The sequence below is a fragment of the Gymnodraco acuticeps genome, unplaced genomic scaffold, assembly GCF_902827175.1.
Source record: "Gymnodraco acuticeps unplaced genomic scaffold, fGymAcu1.1, whole genome shotgun sequence".
Taxonomy (NCBI): Eukaryota; Metazoa; Chordata; class Actinopteri; order Perciformes; family Bathydraconidae; genus Gymnodraco; species Gymnodraco acuticeps.
This window is the reverse complement of record NW_022989755.1, coordinates 894,350-917,921: the sequence shown is the minus strand read 5'-3', so window position 1 is coordinate 917,921 and position 23,572 is coordinate 894,350. Positions and strand designations below refer to the sequence as shown.

At 40.8% G+C, this 23,572-nt stretch overlaps 1 protein-coding gene across 31 annotated transcripts in view; it reads left to right on the top strand.

Annotated features, from left to right (window-relative positions):
- Positions 1-22,957, top strand: part of LOC117543371 (calcium-activated potassium channel subunit alpha-1) — a 77,654-nt gene extending 54,697 nt beyond the window's left edge. For 2 of the 31 annotated variants that reach the window (XM_034211611.1, XM_034211603.1), the window contains exons 19-34: positions 243-254; positions 585-593; positions 1,651-1,824; positions 4,258-4,290; positions 7,496-7,589; positions 12,952-13,075; positions 13,459-13,683; positions 14,190-14,382; positions 15,286-15,399; positions 15,614-15,706; positions 16,658-16,788; positions 17,526-17,720; positions 18,361-18,479; positions 18,586-18,807; positions 19,968-19,996; positions 20,772-22,957. In XM_034211611.1, the coding sequence (XP_034067502.1) occupies positions 243-254; positions 585-593; positions 1,651-1,824; positions 4,258-4,290; positions 7,496-7,589; positions 12,952-13,075; positions 13,459-13,683; positions 14,190-14,382; positions 15,286-15,399; positions 15,614-15,706; positions 16,658-16,788; positions 17,526-17,720; positions 18,361-18,479; positions 18,586-18,807; positions 19,968-19,996; positions 20,772-20,923 (1,919 nt within the window). In that variant the 3' untranslated portion in view covers positions 20,924-22,957. The remainder of the gene's footprint in view (positions 1-242; positions 255-584; positions 594-1,650; positions 1,825-4,257; positions 4,291-7,495; positions 7,590-12,951; positions 13,076-13,458; positions 13,684-14,189; positions 14,383-15,285; positions 15,400-15,613; positions 15,707-16,657; positions 16,789-17,525; positions 17,721-18,360; positions 18,480-18,585; positions 18,808-19,967; positions 19,997-20,771) is intronic. The other 29 variants (XM_034211616.1, XM_034211642.1, XM_034211707.1 and 26 more) reach the window with 29 other exon arrangements.
- Positions 22,958-23,572: the final 615 nt, after the last annotated feature.

The window sequence follows — 23,572 nt, the reverse complement described above, 5'->3', positions numbered from 1 at the left end:
GAACACGAAATGCCGTGAGACTGGGTTGCTATATAACATTAACATTTGCTGTCATTAATAAGTCAGTTCAGCATAATTTAGAAAACACAGCTTTCCACAAGTAATAATGTGGTCAGGTTTGTGATTTATCCTGTGCGATTTTGGTGAACTGATCAGTCAAGTATTTATTTATTTTTCGTGTGTCTGGTTGATGATTAATCTTTTTAGCATATTCTCTTCCTTATGATTCCCACCTCTCATAGATACACAGAAAAGTAAGAAACAAGCTAGTTTACTTCTCTCAAACCACCCGTGAAAACAGTTTTAATATGCATTTTGTCTGTTTGCATGTGTAGGTGTATGCTATGTTTTATTCTGCATAATAGCTGTTCCAGTTCATTGATAACTTAGTGATGTTAACAGGCATTCAGAGAGACTGTTAACACCACAGGTACCTGGATGGATTGTGTGTCTTGAAACGTTTTGTTGCGCTCTCTCTCTCTTGGATTTAGCACAGTTACCATTTACACCTAATCTTAACATGTGCTGTATTTTCTTCCTGCTGCTTGGGAACTTGACACTTTCCTTAAAAATTCACTTTATAGTGATATATTGTGAGTAGTGTGGATTTATTTCCCCTCCGAAAACACAGCCTGCTACCCCGACTGAAGCAATATGTTTACTGTGTACTGTAAATGTTGCATGTAAAATGGTTGATGCTGCCTGGATCCCTCTGCCTATTGACATGTGCACGTCACATTCAAATCGAGGAAAACATAACAAATACAAAAAATATACTTTTAGATAAAAATATTATAACAATTGTATTGAAAGACCCAGAGAGACAATGACACAGCTGACTATGCAATACCTAAAATACTAATGTATTTAGTTTAGCATCCCTAAACAAAGCATGACAAATGATGTCATGCCTGTTTAAGATAGGCATACTTCTTCTTACCACCAGATGTCCCCACAGTCCTTTGAACAATGCAACTTCCCTGCAAGAAGAGCAAAGCTAAAAAATCACCAGCATGGGAAAATAGTACCATTTACTGTAGTGATACAACCATTGTATTATCTGAAACATACCCCAAAACAGTGTCATTCACTGAGGTGTTTTGGGCAAAAAACAATGTCATGGGGTATGTGCAACTTGAGAATGTCAAACGGATCATGGTCTTTTCAAACAAGTGTTGGACCTTGTATTTGTTTTTATTCTTTTTGGATTTCTAATTCCAGAAACAATGTCACATTTACTTTGACCTTTTGTTGGAGAAATGTCTGTTTAACTTCTCAGTTTGATAAAGAAAGCATTACAATTATTTAAGGTGTGTCAACAAGATGGAACTCATAGAAGTTCTTGTCTCTTCTGTTCCTAAGCAAATAAGTCATGACCTCCCCTTCCCCCATGTCACTTTTCCCCCCTAAACCACATGATTTTAAGACTTCATTATTTCCCCAACTAATCCTAGAAATCCCCCAAAATCGAATACACCACAAAGAGTGGAAACAAATTCAAATTGTGACATTTGCACGCTGTTACGACCCTGTGCATCCCAGCAGCAGCCTTCCTCTGTGTCCTGTCTTGCCTTTGTCCACTCTTCCTCCAGAACGACCCTCTACATTAACCTGCTCTTCCTCTCCTCTCGTCTGAACCCGTGACTGTAGCCAAGACGGCCGCCTACAAGAAAATCAGACTGGCATGTTGTTTTGATTGCAGCCGCTCAGAGCGGGACTGCTCTTGCATGCCAGTTAATGTGCGTTGTAACATGGACTCCCCTCGACGCGACATCCCACTCTCTGCTGTCTCTGTTAATGATTGCTCAGCCACTTTACGTGCCTGTAAGTTGTCGCCATGACATGTGCTCTTCAGTGTCTGTAACATGCACTGTGTTATCCGTGCAATGTGTCTTTAGCTTGTGTGCTGTCTAGCTCTAGCAGCTTCGTCGTCACTGTCATGGATAAAGATGTTGCTTATGAGTCTTTAGCTTTATGATTTCAGTCAGTTCGTGTTCCTCCCTCCTTTCGAAGTGACTTTTAGCTGTTGTGAAGCATGCCAGTGTACTGTGTTGCTGTTGTTTTGTCAGAGAATGTGGATTCAAATGGACTTATAGTTTAAATCCCCTCAGTCATAGTGAATTTTTCCAGTGTGAAAAAAATTAGCTTCTGAAAGATAATATCCTTCTCCTCCAGACACACACCTATTGAGAAGACATTGTGCTTTGCATTCCCGCCACAAATCTCTTGGGAACCCTGTTGAAGAATTCAAATGCATTTCTTCAGATTATTTGTTTTAATAGGAGTGCACAAGAGCTATAATGATGTCACTGGAGAGGGTAACTAATTATTTTTAGAATAACCCAAATAACATTTTAGTCATACCAAATATTTCCCTACTGTACCCTCCAGGAATGGGTGGACAGGATAGTATTTTAGATATTTATTATAAACGCCACTGACAATTAATTTAAAAATGAAGAGGCAGGCTTAAGAGCGCCCGAGGGGATGTTCTGAGGGTAGCAGTACATATTGAGGTTAATGTACTGGTTTTATTCAATTAAGATCAAAAGCTTGAACAACCACTGAGGGTGACATTTCTTAAATATATTCAGTTCTCAAACCAGGCCCACGTTCATTGCCAGCAAAGAAGAGATTGTAGTTATGAGCTTTAAAGGCGTGGAATTTTCAAGATATTTATTGAATTTTACAAAATGATGAACGGGATATGCAATAGAAAAGATCTGTATTGTATTGGACTGCAGGAGGAATAACAGGCAATAGAGTAGTGCTGGATCATATGATCTCAGAGAAACAAACTGAGTTGAGCAGCATATCAATTCTTAAGTGTGATCCCCTGCGGCATGTTAAATTGTTCTGATATATCGCAGAAGGCATGAAGAATGTGTTCCAGTTTGTAGAGCGTTGATACAATTGGCTGGAAAACATTGCAGACTGTCATACAGTTTTAGTGATTATCTCTAGATCAAAGACCATTCTGTTGTGGTTGAACGTCTCAGGGCGTTCCCCCCCCCCCCCAAACATGTCTTCCAGGGGTGTGTGCTGTGAGCATCGCCTGGCTAGCTGAGCTCCAGCCGAGCTCCCGAGTCGCTGTCGACACGGAGGGAGAGCCGTGTGGAGAGAGGCCTTATGCAGCCTGACATGGAAATTATGTTTGCATTTTCATTTTTGGAGTGCTACCGGTTGTCATGAAACTCAGCCCGACAGTTCCTAACCACCAGGCAGCCGAGTGCCCCCGCCCCTCTCCTCCTCTCTCGTTGTGGGACAGATGCTAGCCTGTTAGTCCTGTGACTCTGCTCGCGCCCTCCGATTGCAGGCGACAGATGCCAGGACCAGCAAGGTCCCCGTTTGAACATTGCTGTCAATGTCCTGCCTTAAGCTCAATGCATGACCTTTATTGTAAGCAAGGGGTTGAAATAAGGTACTAATGAGAATGTGTGGGACTCACGGCTCCAAAAAAGTGACTCACAGAAACTTCCGTGCACCAGTGCAGGTTGTGTCAGGCAGGGCAGAGGAACGGGAAACAGCTTTTGGGCAAGAAAAGGAAACATAAACAAGTAATATAGACTTCAAAACAAGAGAACATTATAGTAATGTGACATATTTTAGGAACCTCCCGACTAAATGTTATTTAAATGTAAGCACAGGTGAATTTCACATCTAAAGACATCTACACATCCAAGTAAAATAAATGCGCATTTATTTTCCCAGTTAAAATATATTATTATATGAGCTGTACCATGGACATGCATTAGTTTGAAATATATTAATTGAATGCTGCTAAAACAAGTGCAATGTGTAATCTTGAGCAGAAAGATAATTCATTGATATCAACCAACAGAATCTGCAATTATTTTGATAATTGATTAATTGTTTTAAGTTTAAGAACCAGACATCTTTTCAGCTTTGAAAATTGTGGTGATGGACTTTTTCTTGGCTTGAATGCAACTATGACTAATTTCAATACTATATTAATTAACACAATATAGCAGATAGCCTTAACTTTGTTTAACAGAGACACTAACTGTGCTGCCTCAAATGCTCCGTAGGTACACTGAAACACTGCAAATGATCATGTTCCTAACTGACCCGTGTGTTTTCTCTCATTGCTTTGTCCGTGTTGTCTTCAAGGCACCACACTGTTTTAAATGTGCCTCAAAGAGAAATCTGCAGCCTTCTGTTGTCATTTATAATTTGCTTTCATTACAATCTGATCTTCCCTCTAACCTTTCATCTCTGTCTCTGCATTTTTCTCAGCTAAAAATAGCTATAATGGATATATCAAGTCAAGTAAGTTTTGATTTTCATTCTCTATTTTGTCATTTGTTTTCTTTAATCCTTCCACTTGTGCTTTCTCAGCTATCATCACTTTAACTGTCTCTAACCAGCTGTTTTTCACTGTTTGCTGCTCATCACTGCAGTCTGTCATCATCCATCATTTCGTTTTATATGCAAAGCATCAGGGAAATATTTGATTGGTTTGTGTTGGGTATCAGTTACAGCTCAGCAGTAGATGGTGCTACTGCTTCACTGTGCGTGGGGATGGATCAATCAGATGGAAATACAACATTTAGAGCAAATGTGTGCAAGGATTTATAATGTAGATCCATGTTATAAAATAGACAGGATGAATATGACTTAAGAGTTTAATATTTCTCTTAGCCACTAGAGTGAACCATGTGGCCCATCCACTTCAACATGATCAGTGATCCAGTGCAAATCTGCCACAGTGCGTTGTCCTGGGGAAGTGTTAGGCATGTTTGACATGGGGCAGATGAAAAGTGGAGGTCTGGAGCAGGGAGGATAATCTGCCCGACAGCTGACTGTTGAAATAATCATCTCTATTCTCCCATTTGAGCTCCTAGACATTTTTTGTGGTACAATTTTCTTCTGTTTCCTTTTTATTCCTATTTTATCATGCCATCTTTACCACCAGTGGAGTTGTAAGCGACCACATTTCAAATGGATACTGAATGAATTTGTCCCTCATCCAGCATAAACTGCACACAGCAGCCAGTGGTAGTTGATTCACATTGTCACCTCCTTGTTCTTATGGCATAACAATAGCTGGAACACCTAAAAAGCATATTTATTAATTCATGTTTATTATAAATATCAAAGTAAATGTCAAGTCCAACATTTCATTGGTGGCTAGACCAAGTGGTTAAGTGGTGTTTAATAAAAATGAGCTTTTTTAATTATTCAGCCATTAGCATTCTTATGCCAGAAAGAATTACCCCTGAAAACCAGTGATTGTGCTTTAATTATGATAAGAGTCTAAACATGTTTTATTAACATACACACTGCAGGTCTTACTGAAGTCAGTTTAAATCAAATCCTATCTTTAGGTTAATGCGAGGAGTTAAAGTGTTGGTTCACACAGAGCAAGGCTTTATGACCTTCCGCTTGTGGTATCTACTCATGCAGATTATATTCAATTTTATGCATCTGTGTTTTGAAATATCTGTCCGTAGGATGAATGCCTCCACCTAACACAACGGAGGTTAAATGTATTTGTAGTGCTCACAACATTACAAAAGGATTTCAGAAGAATGAACATGTCTTACTCTGGAATAATTGACATAATGTACTGTGACTTCTTCAGCAGGAAGTAGTTCCAATGAAAGCTATTGAGCGTAAGGCCTTAGCTTTATTCTAATATTTTGTTTCAATGTTGTGCTACATATTTAATTAATTTACCTCCATGTTATAAGGATTGATGCACGAGTCTCAGAACACAAACTCAAAGCCTTGGCTCATAAAATGAATGCCATCGACATAGCAATATAGCACTAGAGGTCAGGGAGACATTTTTTTTGGGTTAACTGCCCTTTAAAAAAAAAGCAGAGAATCAATCTATCTGCATTGTACAGATCCTGATTGTGCCTCCTCTTCATTTAGCAGTTAACAACGGTCCCCGAATCCTGTCGGCAGATTATCACTACAACTCCGCTAAACTGAACCACAGCTCAGCCAGCGTGGTCTGTAGGGGGCCCCGTAGCGGAGTCGCTGTTGTGTCCGTCCCGTTGGTAAACAACCGCAAGGGAAGCCTGCTGCCCCCCGCCAAGCCCCCCGCTCTGAGACTGGGCATCACAGGCTCTGGGGACCTGAGCCGGCTACCGAGGGCACGTAGCCTTCCGGTGAAATACAGATACCACCCCAGTCACTCCAATAACGGCACGCTCAGTCGCAGGCACTGTAAGGGCCACCCTCCCCTCGGCGTGTTTGGCAGGCCTGTACTCAACAACAGCACCGAAGCATGTGCTTGCCAGGCTGGAGTGGTTGCATGTGTAGCATTCCTTACTAATGACCCAGTGTGTGCAGCTGTCAGCTGTGAAACATTAAATATTGAACAGGCCAAGAAGAGATGTGAAGGGCCAGTGTGTTGGAGCATCCATCTCTACTGGAAGCCCCCCCTATAACTCATCATTTTCCATTATAATGTTGCTCTTAGAAATGCTAGCCGCGCTGGAAATCATGCGTTCATCTGCAGAAGAGCATGATTGTTTGGACTTTACTCCTTTTGTCGAAAGCCAGTCTAGTTTTTCTTCGTCCTTGACAGCTTGAACTATCATTAAAAAATACCCAAGCGTGTTTTCCATGACGTGTAACAAGCTATTCCCACTATTAACGATGGCTGTTAAAATGCGATTAGCGAAAACACTTCTCGCTGCTTGTGTTTATTTTACCAGCGACTGCCAGAGAGAGGGGTTGTTTTCTTCAGCTGTGGTATTAGCTTGTGAAAATATTTGCCTGATTACTTTACTCGAGGGTAAAACTTGTAATTTGTCCCCTATGAAGGGCTCAGTGCAGTTTCCTGTAGTGATAAAGACAATGTCCAAGGGGCCCCTCAGCTGTACATAAATCACTCTGGCACGAGGACCAACATGATTATATGAGCCCAGGGTGTCACTCCCAAGATGAAGACCAGCAATCCAGACTGGATTGAGTATTGGCACAAAACGAGCTTTATTTATAAAGCTGGGCGCATGATGTTTATAGGTTATTATCTTAATTAAATGAGAATGTGAATGATTAGTATGAGGAGGAGCTAACCAAGTCTATGCCTGAGGAAATTTGTGCTAACAAGGGATTGAAAAATGAAAGTATCCTATTACCCTTTGAGGTATTTGTGGAACTTCATTATCTGGTTTACAGATGGTGTGTGTGTGTGTTTGAATAAAACCTCTCAGAGCAACCGGCATGATGGTTGATGATGGCACTATTGCATGTTTGCATCTCCATACACATTCATGCAATGTCTGCTGTCCTCATCATGCAAACATTGGACTGTTGCATTCAAGTTAACGGGTCCTGTCCACTCCATCGTCTTCACCCAACCTCTGTCCACTCCATGTCTCTGTAACCCTATAATCTCTTTGAATTCACTGACCTCCAATTGTGCCGTCTTGTTATTTTTAGCTGTCACTGATTTTTGATTCATTCCGATTCCTACTTCTGATAATTTGCTTCTAATACTGTCTTTTTATTACAGTCGAAGAGGACCAACAGTTGGCGTTATCGCCGAAGAAAAAGCAACGTAATGGAGGCATGAGAAATTCTCCAAACTCCTCACCTAAGATAATGAGGTAGGCCATTTCTGGTTTTGTTAATTGTTCTATTTTGTATAATTTAATAACCAATTGTACACAACACTGAATAACTATCACCAAGTTGTTTTGGCAAAATTGTTGAACAGCTGCTTATATGTACCTTCACCAAACACTACAAATGTTAGTACAAATATATTTTCTTTTCAGCCTGTTTTTTGTTGCCACCAACTACTGTGAATAACAGCTGGCTCTTAAGCTGGTAAACACTCCACCATGTTACGAGCTAATCGCTGTCTGCTGTTTGATGCTGTGCAGGTATATCGTACAGTTGGTTTATAAGACTGTGGCTGCTGTGGCTGAAAGCAAGGTCCTGTTTTATTGCAAACATGTAAGACTTGCTCTATGCTGCGAGGTTTCCAAATGACACCCACAGACTGCAGCTCTTAAACCGGCCTGGCACTAATGACAGCGGCAGGCAGTCAGAGAGGCTCTAAAGGACAGATAGCCCAGGGCTATTCGTCTATTGTTGGATCCCTCTGAGCTCTCCTCAGCACGTTAGGCCACAGATGATATGTATCATCACAATGAAAGGAGAATTCAAATGCTACCTTGCTTTTATCTTGTCCCGTAAAATTAAATTGGAGCTTATTGATTTTGACTGGAGATTACGCTGTTATTCAACAAGAAGCCATTACAAGGATGATAATAGTCATTGTCATTAAGTGCCATGTTACAAGGAAGCAAGGCACCAGGGAAGTCTTGCAGCCTGATGTATACAAAGTAGAATAATAGAGATGAAATTGAATTAAAACTGACAGATGACTTTATGCTCCCATTGCTAATATAGCTGCTATTCATTTAACATTCAGAAATAAATCCATAAATGTATGTGTTATTATATATAATTGAGGTTGTATTATATATATAAAAATGAGTGTTTTCTGCACTATTTAGCATTTTCCTTTGATCTATGGCCTCCGTTTCTTCTGGTGGGCGTTTGCCATTGTTTGATTGTTTGATTTGGTTCAAAGTTGTGTCAAAGTGGATTTGCTCCAGGTGATATCCAGTCTCTTGGGTAACAAAACTAGGCTTTTCTAAAGCAATAGCCATCAGCAAAATATCAGCCCACCAAAACCAATCCATCTACTTGCCATGCAAATACGCCGCTCAGCACAGGTGGATGTGTTATTTTATCCAGCGCGTCTGCTGCCTGCGCGCTGGAGAGGGATTCACTGCGGGAGCCTTAGGGTGACTTCACTGCAACAAGCCGAGAAAAAAACATCTGGGTGTATACTATATCAAATGTGTTTTTACAGGACCTGCGGTCTCAAGGCCTTTGTAAATAAGTAATGATCAACAGATTGGCTGAGGGTTTTGAAGAGCCAGCCTTTGTCAGTTTGCATGATGGGAAGGATTTTCAAAGACTTTGCCTGCCCTCACTACTTGTGCTGCTTTGCAGTGGTGCTGGAATAGGACATTTACATAATATGCATGTTTAGCTTCTACTTTGTGTCTCTCTCAGCTGTCATTACACTCCTCTGGAAGACACCTGGCTTTATGTTGTTTGGTCATGACGTGTGAAGTCTTGTCAAATGTGTCATCTTTACCGCTAAGGCAGTGAATTATGCTGCTGATGGTTTTCTATGTTTAGAAGTGCGCTTCCAGAGAAGACACTCGCAGACACTTCTGCTCTGTGTAATGAAAAGTAGCGCACTAAATAAGAAGGCAATCATCTGGAGAAGCAGAACTGTCTCCTGTTTCCAGATGTATCAGCAAACTAACGCATCCTGTCTGCAACTTAGCAATGACGACCTCACTGAAATTAACACCATTTCCACAGGCTCCTTGATGGGTCATAAGACACATCTAATTGTGGGATGTCACAACGCGTTGGGTCACATCGCACCACGACATACACGTCATGTCTGCTACAGGACTGCTGAGGCAATTGGCAGTGCAGGATAGTGACAGGCCGACATGGCTGACAGTGAGCGATAGCTATCCTGGCAGAGCTCTGCCTCACCAGTCATCTTCCACAAGGACAAACTGAAGTGACAGCGGCTCCACTGAGTGAGTGGTGAAACATTCGACTTCTGATGAAATATTTAGCCGGGGTGTAAAACCACTAAATGCTTTCACTCTTATTGGAACTTCAGACTCGAGTAGAAGCGGTGATGTTGAGTGCAACAAGAGTTATGGACGAGGATTGTCATGGATAAGCAGTGCTAAATGTATCGATTTGTTGATTCACTGGAGATTTATTCACAACATAATTTATCAAGCTGCTTTATATCATTTTAAATGTAATATGTTTGGGCAGCAATTTGAAGATGCCACGTTGTGCTCTGAGAAGTTTTTATGGATTGTTATCACAGCTATTCAATATTCTATAGACTTATAATCATAATATTAACTGTTCACTCATGTCCAATCAATGTTTAGTGTACAGTTTCAAGGTATACATTACATTACATTACATTGCATTTAGCTGACGCTTTTATCCAAAGCGACTTACAATAAGTACATTCGACAAGGAAGACACAACCTTGAAGAAAACAGAATCATATAAGTACATCAGGTTTCATAGAGCCAAACATTTCAAGTGCTACTCAACTGGCTTTAGATAAGCCAGCCCTTTTATTAGTATAAAAGTGCTTCGTTAATAGTTCTAACGCTCGAAGTGGAGTCGAAAGAGATGAGTTTTCAGTTTGCGCCGGAAGATGTGCAAGCTATCTGCCGTCCTGATGTCAATGGGGAGCTCATTCCACCATTTTGGAGCCAGGATAGCAAACCCACGTGTTTTCGCCGATGGGAACTTGGGTCCCCCTCGCAGCGAGGGCGCAACGAGTCGTTTGGCTGATGCAGAGCGTAGTGCACGCGCTGGGGTGTACGGTTTAACCATGTCCTGGATGTAGGAAGGGCCAGATCCATTCGCAGCATGGTAAGCAAGTACCAGTGTCTTGAAGTGGATTCTAGCAGTTACCGGAAGCCAGTGAAGGGAGCGGAGGAGCGGAGTGGTGTGGGAGAATTTAGGAAGGTTGAAGACCAGACGAGCCGCTGCATTCTGGATGAGCTGCAGAGGTCGGATGGCACATGCAGGTAGACCAGCCAGGAGGGAGTTGCAGTAGTCTAGGCGTGAGATGACGAGAGCCTGGACCATACATATCACTAGGTAATATTTATCATATAGGTCCAGTATATTTGATTGAACATTAACATATTTTTAGATCTTATACTTTTAATATAATATTTTACATTCATCCATAGATTTTAATGTGCACACTGTCCTTTTAAACTACAATTGCTTTGACAGATGTGAGCTTGAGAGGTGGAAAAAGGCAGAAAGGACATTTGCTTCTCCAACTACTTCCATTCTTGAAAGGACATCCAGGTCTAGCCTAGGGGTAAATGCAGTAAGCCCAAGGCGGGCTTTTTTGGCGGCAGTCTGTTGGAGCCCGAGGGATGGTAGTTTCAGCGGACACTTTCATGCATACTTAACTGTTACTTAAAGCAGCATTCTTTTAAAGTACTCACATGGATTAAACAGGAGCTCTTCTTATGGGGAGAAGTATTTAAAAGGTTTTGGACAGAGACAGAAGGCTTCTGTCTGAGTTGCAGAAGATAACCTCTTCAACTGTGATCTGAATCTGACAGTCAATTTAGTGCAAAGGGAATTGTGTTGGGCACACAGCCTGTGGTTAGCTTTGTTGCTATTGTAGCGGATGATGTTCGACCAAATTGAGGCTTTTCTTTATTACCAAACAGTCCAAATAAATGACTTTTGGTGGCATCTTACTGCGATTTAGCGACAGTATTTGTTATGATTTTACAAAATGATGTTGTCTTATTTGAGCAAAATGTATGTATTACATGTCACATCAGTTAATTACGAAGTTGTGCATAAACACACACAATATTTCATGGTGTGTTGCATAGGGCCCATTTACTGTAGTTGTAAATGTGTGATATGATTCTACAGTATGTGTGTGTTTATCCTGTGCTCTGCCTCTCTTATAGTGCATGCTGGGATAAGCAACAGCCCATGAACAGTGATATCAATGTTGGTGTATGAACATGCATGATTTATGTTAGGAAAAGACAATGCATATCTTTTTTTTTGAATACATGTTGTATAGCCTACCTACATTTGTTTTATTTAAAATAATTGTTTTGGGTTGTTTCTTTAGCTTATTTGATTGTATGTTTGATGTTTTTCTTCTTGTGGGTGGGGCTTGAGAAGTAGAAGGGGTGACCATGGGCGTATACAGTCCCATGGTCCCATTATATTTTAAATATATTTTAAAAATCATATCACTGAACAAGCGTGGTGAACAGCAGGTACTCGTGTTGAGACCACTTTAGTGGTCAGTGTTAGGTAGGATAAGCTCACCGCAGCGCTCAGTGAAATGAGTTTATGTAGTTCTGATGTTTTGTTTAAACATTAATACCCTTCACATGGAACTGCAAATATGATTGGGCAAATTGCTGAAATATTTAAAGTCTGGTCTGTTAAAGCTTTTATAACGCAGCACACAACGTCAAAAGCTGTATGTAGTAAGGGGGCGTAATTGCATCTCCGTGCTCATGCCAGTCAGCGCAGTGTTTTGCTGCCATCCTCTTCCGCCTGGCTGCCGCTGCTGATGTCACTCTGCTTGATGACATGGCAGTTGTGTTGGCATTTCTGCAGATGGGCTCTGACAGGAATGAGTAAAGAGGGGAAGAAAGCTACTTTTTTTTAATTCAACCTCATATTTCTTTTTGTAGAAAATCTTTCATCAGTATTATTATTTACGCAGGCTTGTGGATTATATTCTCAGGTTAATCATCTAAGAATTAAGCTTTATAAGTCAAACTACAATACATCCAGAACTGCGCTGCCCACCTCCTCACCCACACCCGCTCCAGAGACCACATCACCCCTGTCCTTCAAAACCTGCACTGGCTCCCTGTCCGTCAATGAATACACTTCAAAATCCTTCTGCTAACACACAAAGTTCTCAATAACCAGGCCCCCCCCCCTCTACCTCACCGACCTGATCCACCACTGCACCCCCTCCCGCAGCCTTCGTTCATCAGAAGCGAACCTCCTCTCTATCCCCACACGAACCAAGCTCCGAACCTGGGGGGACAGAGTCTTCTCCATCGCTGCCCCCACCCTCTGGAACTCCCTTCCACAACACATCAGAGACTGCACCGACCCCCCCACTTTCAAAACACTGACCAAAACACACCTGGCTTTTCATTTGTGAATTATGCTGTGTTGCTGTTTTTATATTTATTTATTTTTTATTTCTATTCTTTATTCTATTTTATTAAATGCCAAGAACTAGTTGATTTAATTTGTGTTTATGGTGATGGTATTTTTTCATTCCCTCTCCCCATGTTTTTGTTTGATTAGACATGACCCGCTTGTCATCCCGGGGAACGATCAGATGGAGAGCATGGACGAGAACATAAAGAAATACGACTCCACAGGGATGTTTCACTGGTGCCCGTCCAAAGACATCGAGAAGGTCATCTTGGTGGGTTCTGCTCTTTTACTGGGCACACGTCATTTGTCCCTGACACTCTTCTACCCGGTGACAGATGTGTCATGTCACAAAGTACCATCAGAGGTTGACAGGGCACTTAAACACTCTGTAATGAGGTGTTTGACATGTCATTTGCTATATGGGCTCCCTGTACATAGAACATTTCTTGTCCTAATACATATGCCATTTTTCAAATTACTTTCATAGTCAATTGCAGTCATGAACTGCATAATATATTTGACAGCTTAAATAGGCAACTGATAGAAGAGAAAGCACTAACATTTGCTAAAAAAGACACTTCATGTCACATTTATGTCGTATACATATATAATGATATATATGTTTTAAACCGTGTGTTCTTCTTTCCCTCTCAGACCCGGAGCGAGGCAGCCATGACGGTTCTGAGCGGCCATGTGGTCGTGTGCATATTCGGAGATGTGAAGTCAGCATTGATCGGTCTCCGAAACTTCGTCATGCCTCTGAGAGCGAGCAACTTCCACTACCATGAGCTGAAGCACATTGTGTTTGTCGGCTCCCTGGAGTATCTGAAGCGGGAGTGGGAAACTCTTCACAATTTTCCAAAGGTCTCCATTTTACCTGTGAGTATAACCAAACACCCAGATAGAATAAACATCTGGAATGAAATATGTTGAATACTAGGCGGATTAGCATGAAATTAATTACAGATATATATATACACCAAACAATGTATTCTGGTGGCTCTATACCGTAATCCCCTGACTTTTCCACTAGGGCTGCCATGATGTGGACATTTGTGATTATAAGTGAAATATCTCCTAACTTTTAGGTGGTGTGCAATGACATTTTTCCCACAGTGATCCTTCAGTTTTTCCTGCAAAATCAAAATGTATTCTTTGCATTAAGAAAATATATGCTTAAGCAACTCAACGCTTTATTTAGGTTTGAAAAATGATGGTTTGGACTAAATCTTTAAAATGTCAAAGCTAACTTAGAGCTCAAGTCAGGACCACTTTTTCCCTCCCAAAAAAGATGAAAGCTGTACTTTAAAGTTGCTGCATTTTCATTCACCTCTTGGTGTCATACAGGTGAGATTACAAATTCTCTCCTTCACTTCCTCTCAAAGGGCACGCCGTTGAGTCGGGCAGATCTGAGGGCTGTAAACATCAACCTCTGCGACATGTGTGTCATTCTGTCAGCCAATCAGAACAATATTGACGATGCATCACTTCAGGACAAGGAATGCATCTTGGCGTCACTCAACATCAAATCCATGCTGTTTGACGACAGCATTGGGGTCTTGCAGGCTAATTCCCAAGGTAAGGAGCGCCCTATCATAGTTCACTGCACCGCCTGGAAGGGACAGGGTCCTGGCACACAGAATATCCCTCACTGGGTGCTGCCTGGCTGACCTGGTGTCAGTGCATTTGACAGTAAACCCTAGTGACTGTTCCTCAGGTTACTGTAACAACTGGTTTCTTCACAAACCTAATTGGTGGCAACAAGCACAGTTGGCTAAAATGCCTCACCTGGCTTTTATTTATTTTTCACTTCATGGGACTGTTTGTAAAAGGAACATAATGTGTATAATTTATGAATATTGCATGTTACAGCTTTCAAAACAGCAACTGAAGCACTCAGTTAGCTTGAGATGGCCATCAATAATGGTCATTCTGCGACACTGAGAAATGCTTTTAGAAACCTTTTGACCTGAGGTAAAAAAAAAAAACCCTGCCAATTTCATTATTTCTCTAATACATGTATGACCTCGCATTTGCCTTAGTCAGCAGTAAGTGATGGATGTCAAAACACGGCCTGTGTATTATACATACAGCATCACTGATTTAATGTGCTTACTTGTCACTCTGAGGAAAGCAAGGAATGTCAATTTGAATTCAATCTTGCGGCGCTTATTTTCTATTTCCTGGCTCTTTACTCTCTATACTTTTTTGTGTGTGTGTAAAAGGTTTCCGTGTCCATGCACACACAATTTAAGGGAAACAAAATGAGCAGTACGTCACATCTATTATGGATAGACTAATATTGGACCTTGTCAAGTATACTGTAACATCGCACTCAGCAACTTTATGCCATAGCAGTGGCCGGGAACGGATGGAAAAGCCCCGGCGTATTAGTTTTGCTGATACGCCGGTTTGTAGCCTCTGATGAAGTATTGAATATTGCATTAACAGATGTGCTTTATATTATGTGTGTCCATTTAGGTTTTACACCACCCGGGATGGATAGATCCTCTCCTGAAAACAGCCCAGTCCATGGATTAGTGAGGCAGACTTCCGTCACAACGGGAGCAAATATTCCCATCATAACAGAGCTAGGTATGCTTGCTGCTGTTCTCTCCTGTCAGCTGATTGATATGCTAGCTCTACTGTTGCCTGTTGAATAGTTGTAAACAGATCTGAGAACACAATTTCTGCAATTAGAGGCTGTCCACACTTGACTAACCGTACTAAAAGTGAAGGTTTTTTTACTGCTTTTTTTTGTCCCTTGTTGACATGCTCCAGTAACTGTTTTTCCTCAACACTTGTCTAGCACCATTAGCAAAGCCAGGCAAAAAACTGCCTGTGATTTCATTCAGTCAGGATAAAAGCAGTGGGACCAGCATACAAATGATAACTGAGCTTGGTAAGAAGTGCCTCTGTCCTGTTCTGCAGTGTTGTTACTGCTGCTGCCTCCATATCAGCTTCCTTTTGATTTCTCTCGCTGCACTAGAGGCTCAGTCCATTCCCATGGCATCACTTTGAGCACATTTTCCCCTTGGTTGTGGTTGGAATTGCCTGTCTTGTTTTGGCCCCCTTATCTCAAAGCAACATTTTTCCTTTAGATTTTTCTAAGAATTACAAGGCCTTTGATCCCTCAGAAGTCCTTGTAGCTGTTCTTATAGCATCTTCTGTCGGATCACATTCTCTGGCCCGCGCACTTACTTTCATCTCTGCACTGTCGATATGACTGACATTTATTCCTGTCCTCGCAGAAGTAGCAGTTCTCCAACTAAATTTTACATCGTTACTTTCTTCATTCTTCTGCATGTGTTTTTATCCTCAAAGACGTCTTCAAAGAAGGTTCTCGGGCACTGAGATACTTTCATTGGTTTTGACATGCTAGTACAACTAATTGGACTTTCTGTCTTGGATTTACAAGACAAACAATGGCATATTGGTGTTTCTGATACTGACTATATGAGGACTTTGAGTCAAGGCCTGAATCTTCGACAATATGCATGGTGTCATGAGTGTGCATGTCCTGGATATGGAATGTAGCAAAGGCAAGTTAGCTACAAGGCTGAACTTAAATGCCAGACATGGTTTAATTTAAAACAATTTTGTCCAAATTACGAACTAAGGAGAATTTTTGGAACCATACACAGATTTATGATACAGTCCATATCTGCAGCTTCTGACTGTGTTGCACAACCACTTTACTTCTGTTTCTTCCTCTTCACGTGAATCAAGTGCCTGCTTCTTAAGCACAAGATCCATCCTTTAAAATCACAAAACTTTTCCATGAGATCTGGTTTGTAAAACAGAGAAAAGCATGAACAAATTGTTAATAAAATGTTCATGTTTATCTCCATAGTGAACGACTCAAACGTTCAGTTCCTGGACCAAGATGACGATGACGACCCTGACACAGAGTTATACCTCACCCAGCCGTTTGCCTGTGGGACAGCCTTCGCCGTCAGTGTGTTGGATTCCCTAATGAGTGCTGTAAGTCGAAAATGATTTAGCAGGCAGTATTAGTTTTTGATAGTTTATTGTGCAGTGACATATGATATCCGTAAATGATCTGAAATATGCCAGAAATCTTGTTTTTATATCAGCCCCTCCCCAAAATGTGGGAACTCTTTTCTCCTCTCACGTTAAACAATAGTTGACAAGACTGGGTTTGATGGCTTGACTTGTCTCCCTTTCAGTTTGAGTGAGGTTAGAACAAAGCTGCCTTCAAGTGCGCTCCAGTGTAGACAAAGGTAATGCTACCTAATGGACAGCCCTCATCCATCATCTGAGTCAATAGCGCTGTCAGCAGCCAAGGGAGATGTCACTGTGCCGTACAAGCAGGGGGAGACAAGAGACCGGGGTACAGACACTTGCCCTTTTTTAAATTAACAAAGCCGTAACTGAATGTAATTTAAAAGATAGCAACTTCATTGGGGAAAGTATATCTTCAGTCTTTTCATGCAGTTTCTACATAAATGTCAGTTTTTTTTGCTGTAAGAAATGCCTGGACAGCCTGAATGTGTGGACTTCCTGTGTTGAGTGATGGGTATTTGGGTAACCTGCAGTAATTGGATTCTCCTTCTCTTCACTGGGTGTAGAGCGATGTGACACATCGGGGCACGGTTAGATAGCATCATCGGGCCTGGCCGGCACTCTGAGAAGGTTCAATTGTGACTGTGGTGGCGTTTGCTGAAGGATTTATCCCCTCTCTACCTTCATTCCTTTAGACATACTTCAATGACAATATCCTCACCTTGATCCGGACGTTGGTAACAGGCGGGGCGACGCCGGAGCTGGAGGGGCTGCTGGCAGAGGAGAATGCGCTGCGAGGCGGCTACAGCACGCCACAGACGCTGGCGAACAGGGACAGGTGTCGCGTGGCACAGCTGGCCCTGTACGACGGGCCCTTCGCCGACCTGGGGGTAAGAGACTGGTCTGTGTCCCCCCTGGACTCAGCACATCTCTGTCTGCTTGTGTTGTGGAGTGAAAGGGATTGTATGTCCAAAAATAGGTGAGTTTAATCCATTCTAGTCATCCTCAATTAAGGGTATGAGCATTGAATAAAAACATCCCAATATTTCTTACTCATACAGTATGAGCCTTATAAATATGATGTTTTCCAATCAATAGAAAAAAGAAAGAAGTCTAGGCACATGCATGTGATAAAGATAATTTCACTTTTTATATATTTACTAATATGCAGTATTTTACCAAGCTTTCAATTATTCCCTTTAGGAATAGGTCTGCACTTTCAATACAGCTTGACGTTGGTCAATAATGGAAATATATCAGAGTTTTACTAAAAAAAATTGTGGACTCTACTGTGTCATTTGTTGTTGTTTTGAATGCTGCTGTGGACAAGCCAGTAGGATTATCTTAAAATGTTACACGTGACTTAAATCTACCTCTATCAAATGAACAATGATCAGTTCAGGACTTATTTTCTATGCTAGAGGTTTATAAATTCTTTGTAATTGATGATTATGATGTATTTATTTTTGCTTTTGTGAAAATATAGACTGTACTGTATATATTTAGGATTTTTTTGTCATTGTTTTGCAGGATGGGGGTTGTTACGGTGATCTGTTTTGCAAAGCCCTGAAAACCTACAACATGTTGTGCTTTGGCATTTATCGGTTACGGGACGCACACCTAAACCAACAAAGCCAATGTACCAAACGGTGAGTATGGACCTTATGTGTCCTAGCATTGAGATTTAAAACAGCCTTTGTTTCCACCTTTGCTAAATTTAGAACCGGTCTGCCATCTGCTCCTTTCCCCTTCCAGGTATGTCATAACGAATCCTCCCTATGCGTTTGAGCTGGTGCCCTCAGACCTGATATTCTGCCTGATGCAGTTTGACCACAACGCGGGCCAGTCTCGGACCAGCCTCTCCCACTCTTCCCATTCGTCCCATTCGTCCAGCAAAAAGAGCTCCTCCGTCCACTCTATACCGACCACCAACCGCACCAACCGCGTCAAGAGTAGGGACTCACGAGACAAACAAAAGTATGTGCCTGCCACCCGTTACTGTCCTAACTGTCCTTTTGCAAAGTGACAGTAACATGTGTTGGTGTTCATGTGTGTATTTGTGTCTTACTGTGTTTGTATGTATTACTTGTATGTTTAAGTGTGCGTTTAACCCCATTCAGAACAGTGTGGTTGGGCCTTCCCAATGACATAGGGCAGAGAAGGCCCCCCCAAAGGGCTTCTGTCTTTCCGAGGGGCTGCCAATTTGTCCATACACTTATGCCAAGAACTGCAGTACCTGAGTAATTCTGTCATTCCTGAGTAGCAAGGGGATTTTTCTTTTTAACAATGTATCTTTTTTTCTCTTGCTCAAGGCCAAATCAACAAAAATGCAGTAGTGAAAGCAGCCTTAGAAACCAATCCAAAAGCCCTTTGCAGTTAAAAGCAATCTGAATAAACAATTTGTTTAAGGTACACTTTGAGACAAACATTTTGCTCGGTCTAAACTTGTTTTCTATAGTTACATTGAAGCTGAACCTTATTGTACTTGAATCACACTTGTAATACGTCTTCAATAAGTACATTAGGCTATGTTATACTGAACATCACATCCTCAGATCCACAGATTTCTTCAAATGCCGTTGCCATGGCAACACAATGCTCGCCATGAAACGGCGGTTTTCTCATAACTGAAAGTGAAAATGCTCCAAACGGCCCAAATCTTCACAGGTTTGGTAACGATGCAGCCATCAACATATCTAAGCGTATGGGATGTCATCAAATGCCGTTGGCATGGCGATAGATCATTCGCCATCAAGTTAGTTCAAAAGTTTGCAGTTCAATTATTCTGCTGCTTTTCCAAACCTTTTTACTTTATTTTCTTCTCTCATCACACATTCAAGCCCCCAGTGTTCATGTATCATTTCAATCTAAATTCTTCACTTTCTTACACATTACATTTCAGCATAGCAGTTTAGCGGCAGCTTTTCAGCATAAAGCATTCCCACTAGAAATTTCTTCAGGAATTGCATTCTCTAGTTTTTGTTAGTTGTTGGTCTCCCCTACGGTTTAACCTTCTTCTCATCCATATATAATGAGCATCTGCTGTTTTTACACCCCTGTGCAGTATATGTTATTAATGTTCATATTAGTGTTTTCCCTTTAGCTTACATTAGGTGTACTACTTTCTTTTTTCAAAGTGCAACAAGGATGAGTAGAGTGGGCCAAGGTATGGAAGTGAATGATTATGCATGATGTTAAATAATGCATTGAACACGGTTATGTCCTTGCTGACATTTTGCCCTCTGACAGAAAGCCAAGTAGTTTAGTGTTTCCAAATGACTGCATCAGGACCGCATGGCTATAACCTAAGCAGTACATCTCACTGTCGGTTGGACTGCAGAATGTGTGGTTGCAACTGAATGGTTTGATGTTCTTTCACTTTATTCTGTATCATGTTTGATTTTTTATTATTGGCAACTACTTGCACATGTGTTTACGTACTGCAGCACCACTGCCTTAAGTCATGTTGATGAAAATGCATGACCATGGACTTGCCAAGTGGATGAATCACCAGCAATATATTATGCCATATTCATTTCTTCCTATAAGAAAAGAAAGTTGCATCAAGCCAAAAGCCTGAAGCCCATCAAAAAGATAAAACCCTTGCCAGTATGAAATGTAAATGAAAAGTATTAACTCATATTGTGGTACAGTGAAGTTTGAAAACATATTGTATTTAACAGGTGACCTGCATGTCTGCTGACCCAACAAAAAAGCATGCTTCAAAGGCACTAGAATACAAAATGTTTGAAAAAGTTGAAACTGGGACAATGGGACGTCATTAAAATACATCTAAAAGCATATTTTTATTAGGCCAAATTTCCAAAACTCAATGAAAACAAGAAGTTATTTGAATATACATTGTTTGTGCACATGAACAAGAACTGAAATTGTAGTCTATGAAGCATTAACTGTCCCTATGTGATTTTGTTTTTCCTCAGAAAAGACATGGTTTACAGATGAGCCGGAGGATACCCACCTGAGGACCATACAGATCAAGCCTGTGAATACGCTCTCCATCAACCAAGTCATTCAGTTTAAATCCACAAGCAGCTTGATTCCACCCATCAGAGAAGCGGAGGACGAGTGCTGAGATCTGGCCCTGCGCTGACATCTGGACGCTCGACTCATCGTGTGGGAGTCAGACTCAGTTCATCTTCTCATCTGCAAATTAAATATCAGTTCAGTTTAGGTGAGACGAACACAAATCGCTTCCCTCATTCACCCCTGCAGCTTATTGTACGATCAGATTTAGAATCATACACATCAAGACAATCATCAGTCAAATGCCGCCACCACTCAACCATTAGCTTGCACAGCTAATCTTTAGTGGTGACCAGACTCCATTACTTTTTATGTTCCATTTTGGGGAATGAGGGTCATTCGAAGGAAACAGCAATGTAAAAATGACTTCTGCTACTATAAGAGGTGATTATTATAACTGGATCAAGTTTTGCAATTGTAAAAGTTGCCTTTTTAGCTGTTGATGAACAACTACTATTACTGCATTGACTTTACCCAGTGTTGCAGAGTTCTTCTTTACAGTATGTTCAAATGTGTATTTTACATCCAGCTGCAATCCCACCACAATGGCATTGTTAGTGACTGACTCTCAGTGATTCTTTTGCCATTTGGAGCTAATTCACAACATTTGTGACAGTTAAGATGGCCAGTGTCCATGTGTAAATGGCATTTGGCTCCAGCCTTATCTCTATCCATTTATATACGTCTTATCTTTGCATTTGAGTCGTTTGTCATAACTGTTTTCATGTCGCTGTTTGGTTGCAATGTCCAAAACCCAGAAATCGTATGTAAAGCTTTTAAGTATCTGCAAGGTTTCTTCAGGGGTAAATCTTCTATCTATTTCTTTTTTTTGTTGTAACTAGCGCCAAATATGATAGAGCTGTTTTGTTGACATTAGAATATAACCAAAAATCTCAGACCGTTTATAATACAGTGACAGAGATATTAATTTACTTTAGGGAAAAAAGCTAAATACTATGGTAAAGCATGACACCATATAAGTCTGTAGATGATAAAGCCTCATATCGCAGTGGGCATCTTTAAGTCCTCCTTTGGCAGTAAGCACTGCCTGACACAGGATTGTCTTGGAGGCCATTCAGTGCTTATGTCCTCCATGACCAATCTTAATGCCAAAATCCGACATGGTCATGCTTTCTGTAGATGCATTAAAAAAACAGCTATATCATACATAATTTATTTGGCTATATGAGTGTTCCGATTGATGTTGGGGATCAATTACATATCTGATATTTTCATAAAATGAAGCACAGATCCATTTGTTTCATTTTGTACAAGCACGTGTTGAGAGCTTAGGGTGTTTATTAATCTTGTCTTGTCTTATTTCAATTGTAAAACACAGCTATATTGGCACTGTTGTCACTTTACTACAAAATCAATGAAAGGGAAAGAAAGAAACTTCCCAAGCTCAATCCACAGGATGCATTGCAGTCTAGGCTAAGATTCATGTTGGATGTGCAAAGAGTTTATCAAATGTTTTAGTGGCACAGAAAATCCATCCCTCAGTGCCAGTAATGTGCCGGGCAGTGCTGAAGCCAACGGAGGACTCCAGAAGACCCACTACTGCGAAAAGAGGCTTTGAAATTCAATCTCAATGTATTATTGTCACGAAACTGAGAAATGTACCTTTCTCTTTGCTGAGTTTTTTTATGTAGTGTTTGAAATTCTTAATATGTCTCTGTAATTCCCTGGAGATAACTGTAGTAAATAATTTGAAGTCTTAAAACTATTTTTAAATTATCCATCATCAATAGCAGCGCCTGATAGCAATTCATTTTATGTTCTTTTCAAAGAAATCTGTAAAGCTTAATGTAAAAATATTTCTTTCTAGTGTGTTCTTGTTTGACAGTACCTGTGGGGTGGAGAGACATTCAACATTGCAGTCTAGTTTGTATAATTTTGTCAATTTCTTTTTAGCACATTGACTTGTGGATACAATGACAGTGCTAAGTTGATATTTCTGACCATGTCATAACACCCAATAATGATTACAGTTTATTGTCTTGTACAAATAGGCTTGTACATAAAATTGTACATGATTTCATTTTGTATTTTCACAAATTAAAAGCTGATGTATTGTGTTCTACGTGGTGTCATGTTATTTATTTGCCCTATACCAGAGATGGCAAAAGTACACACATCCTTTACTCAAGTAGAAGTACAGATACTCGTGTTTAAAAATACTCTGGTAAAAGTAGTACTGACTAAACTTCTTTACTCAAGTAAAAGTAAAGAAGTATGGGCTTCGAAATGTACTTAAGTAAAAAGTACCCACAACTACCAACAGTTTTAAAGAGTAACTGACCTCACTTTATATTAATAGAACAATAATGTTATTGTTAGCTAATGAATGTTTCGATGCTGAACAACGGCAACATGACAATTTTCAAATCAAATCAAGTTTTATTTATATAGCACATTTATAAAGAGTTTTGGTCGAGCCAAAGTGCTGTATAATAAAAAATAGCCTACAGTATAGAGACACTTTACAGCAAATACAACAGCACAGATTGTTCAGAATATCAGTATGAGAAAAACGACACCCTCTGTCCTTAGACCCTCACATCGTACAAGGAAAAACTTCCAGAGAAAACCCACAGTTTAAAGGGAAAAAATGGGAGAAACCTCAGGGAGAGCAACAGAGGAGGGATCCCTCTCCCAGGACGGACAGACGTGCAATAGATGCCGTGTGTAAATCGAA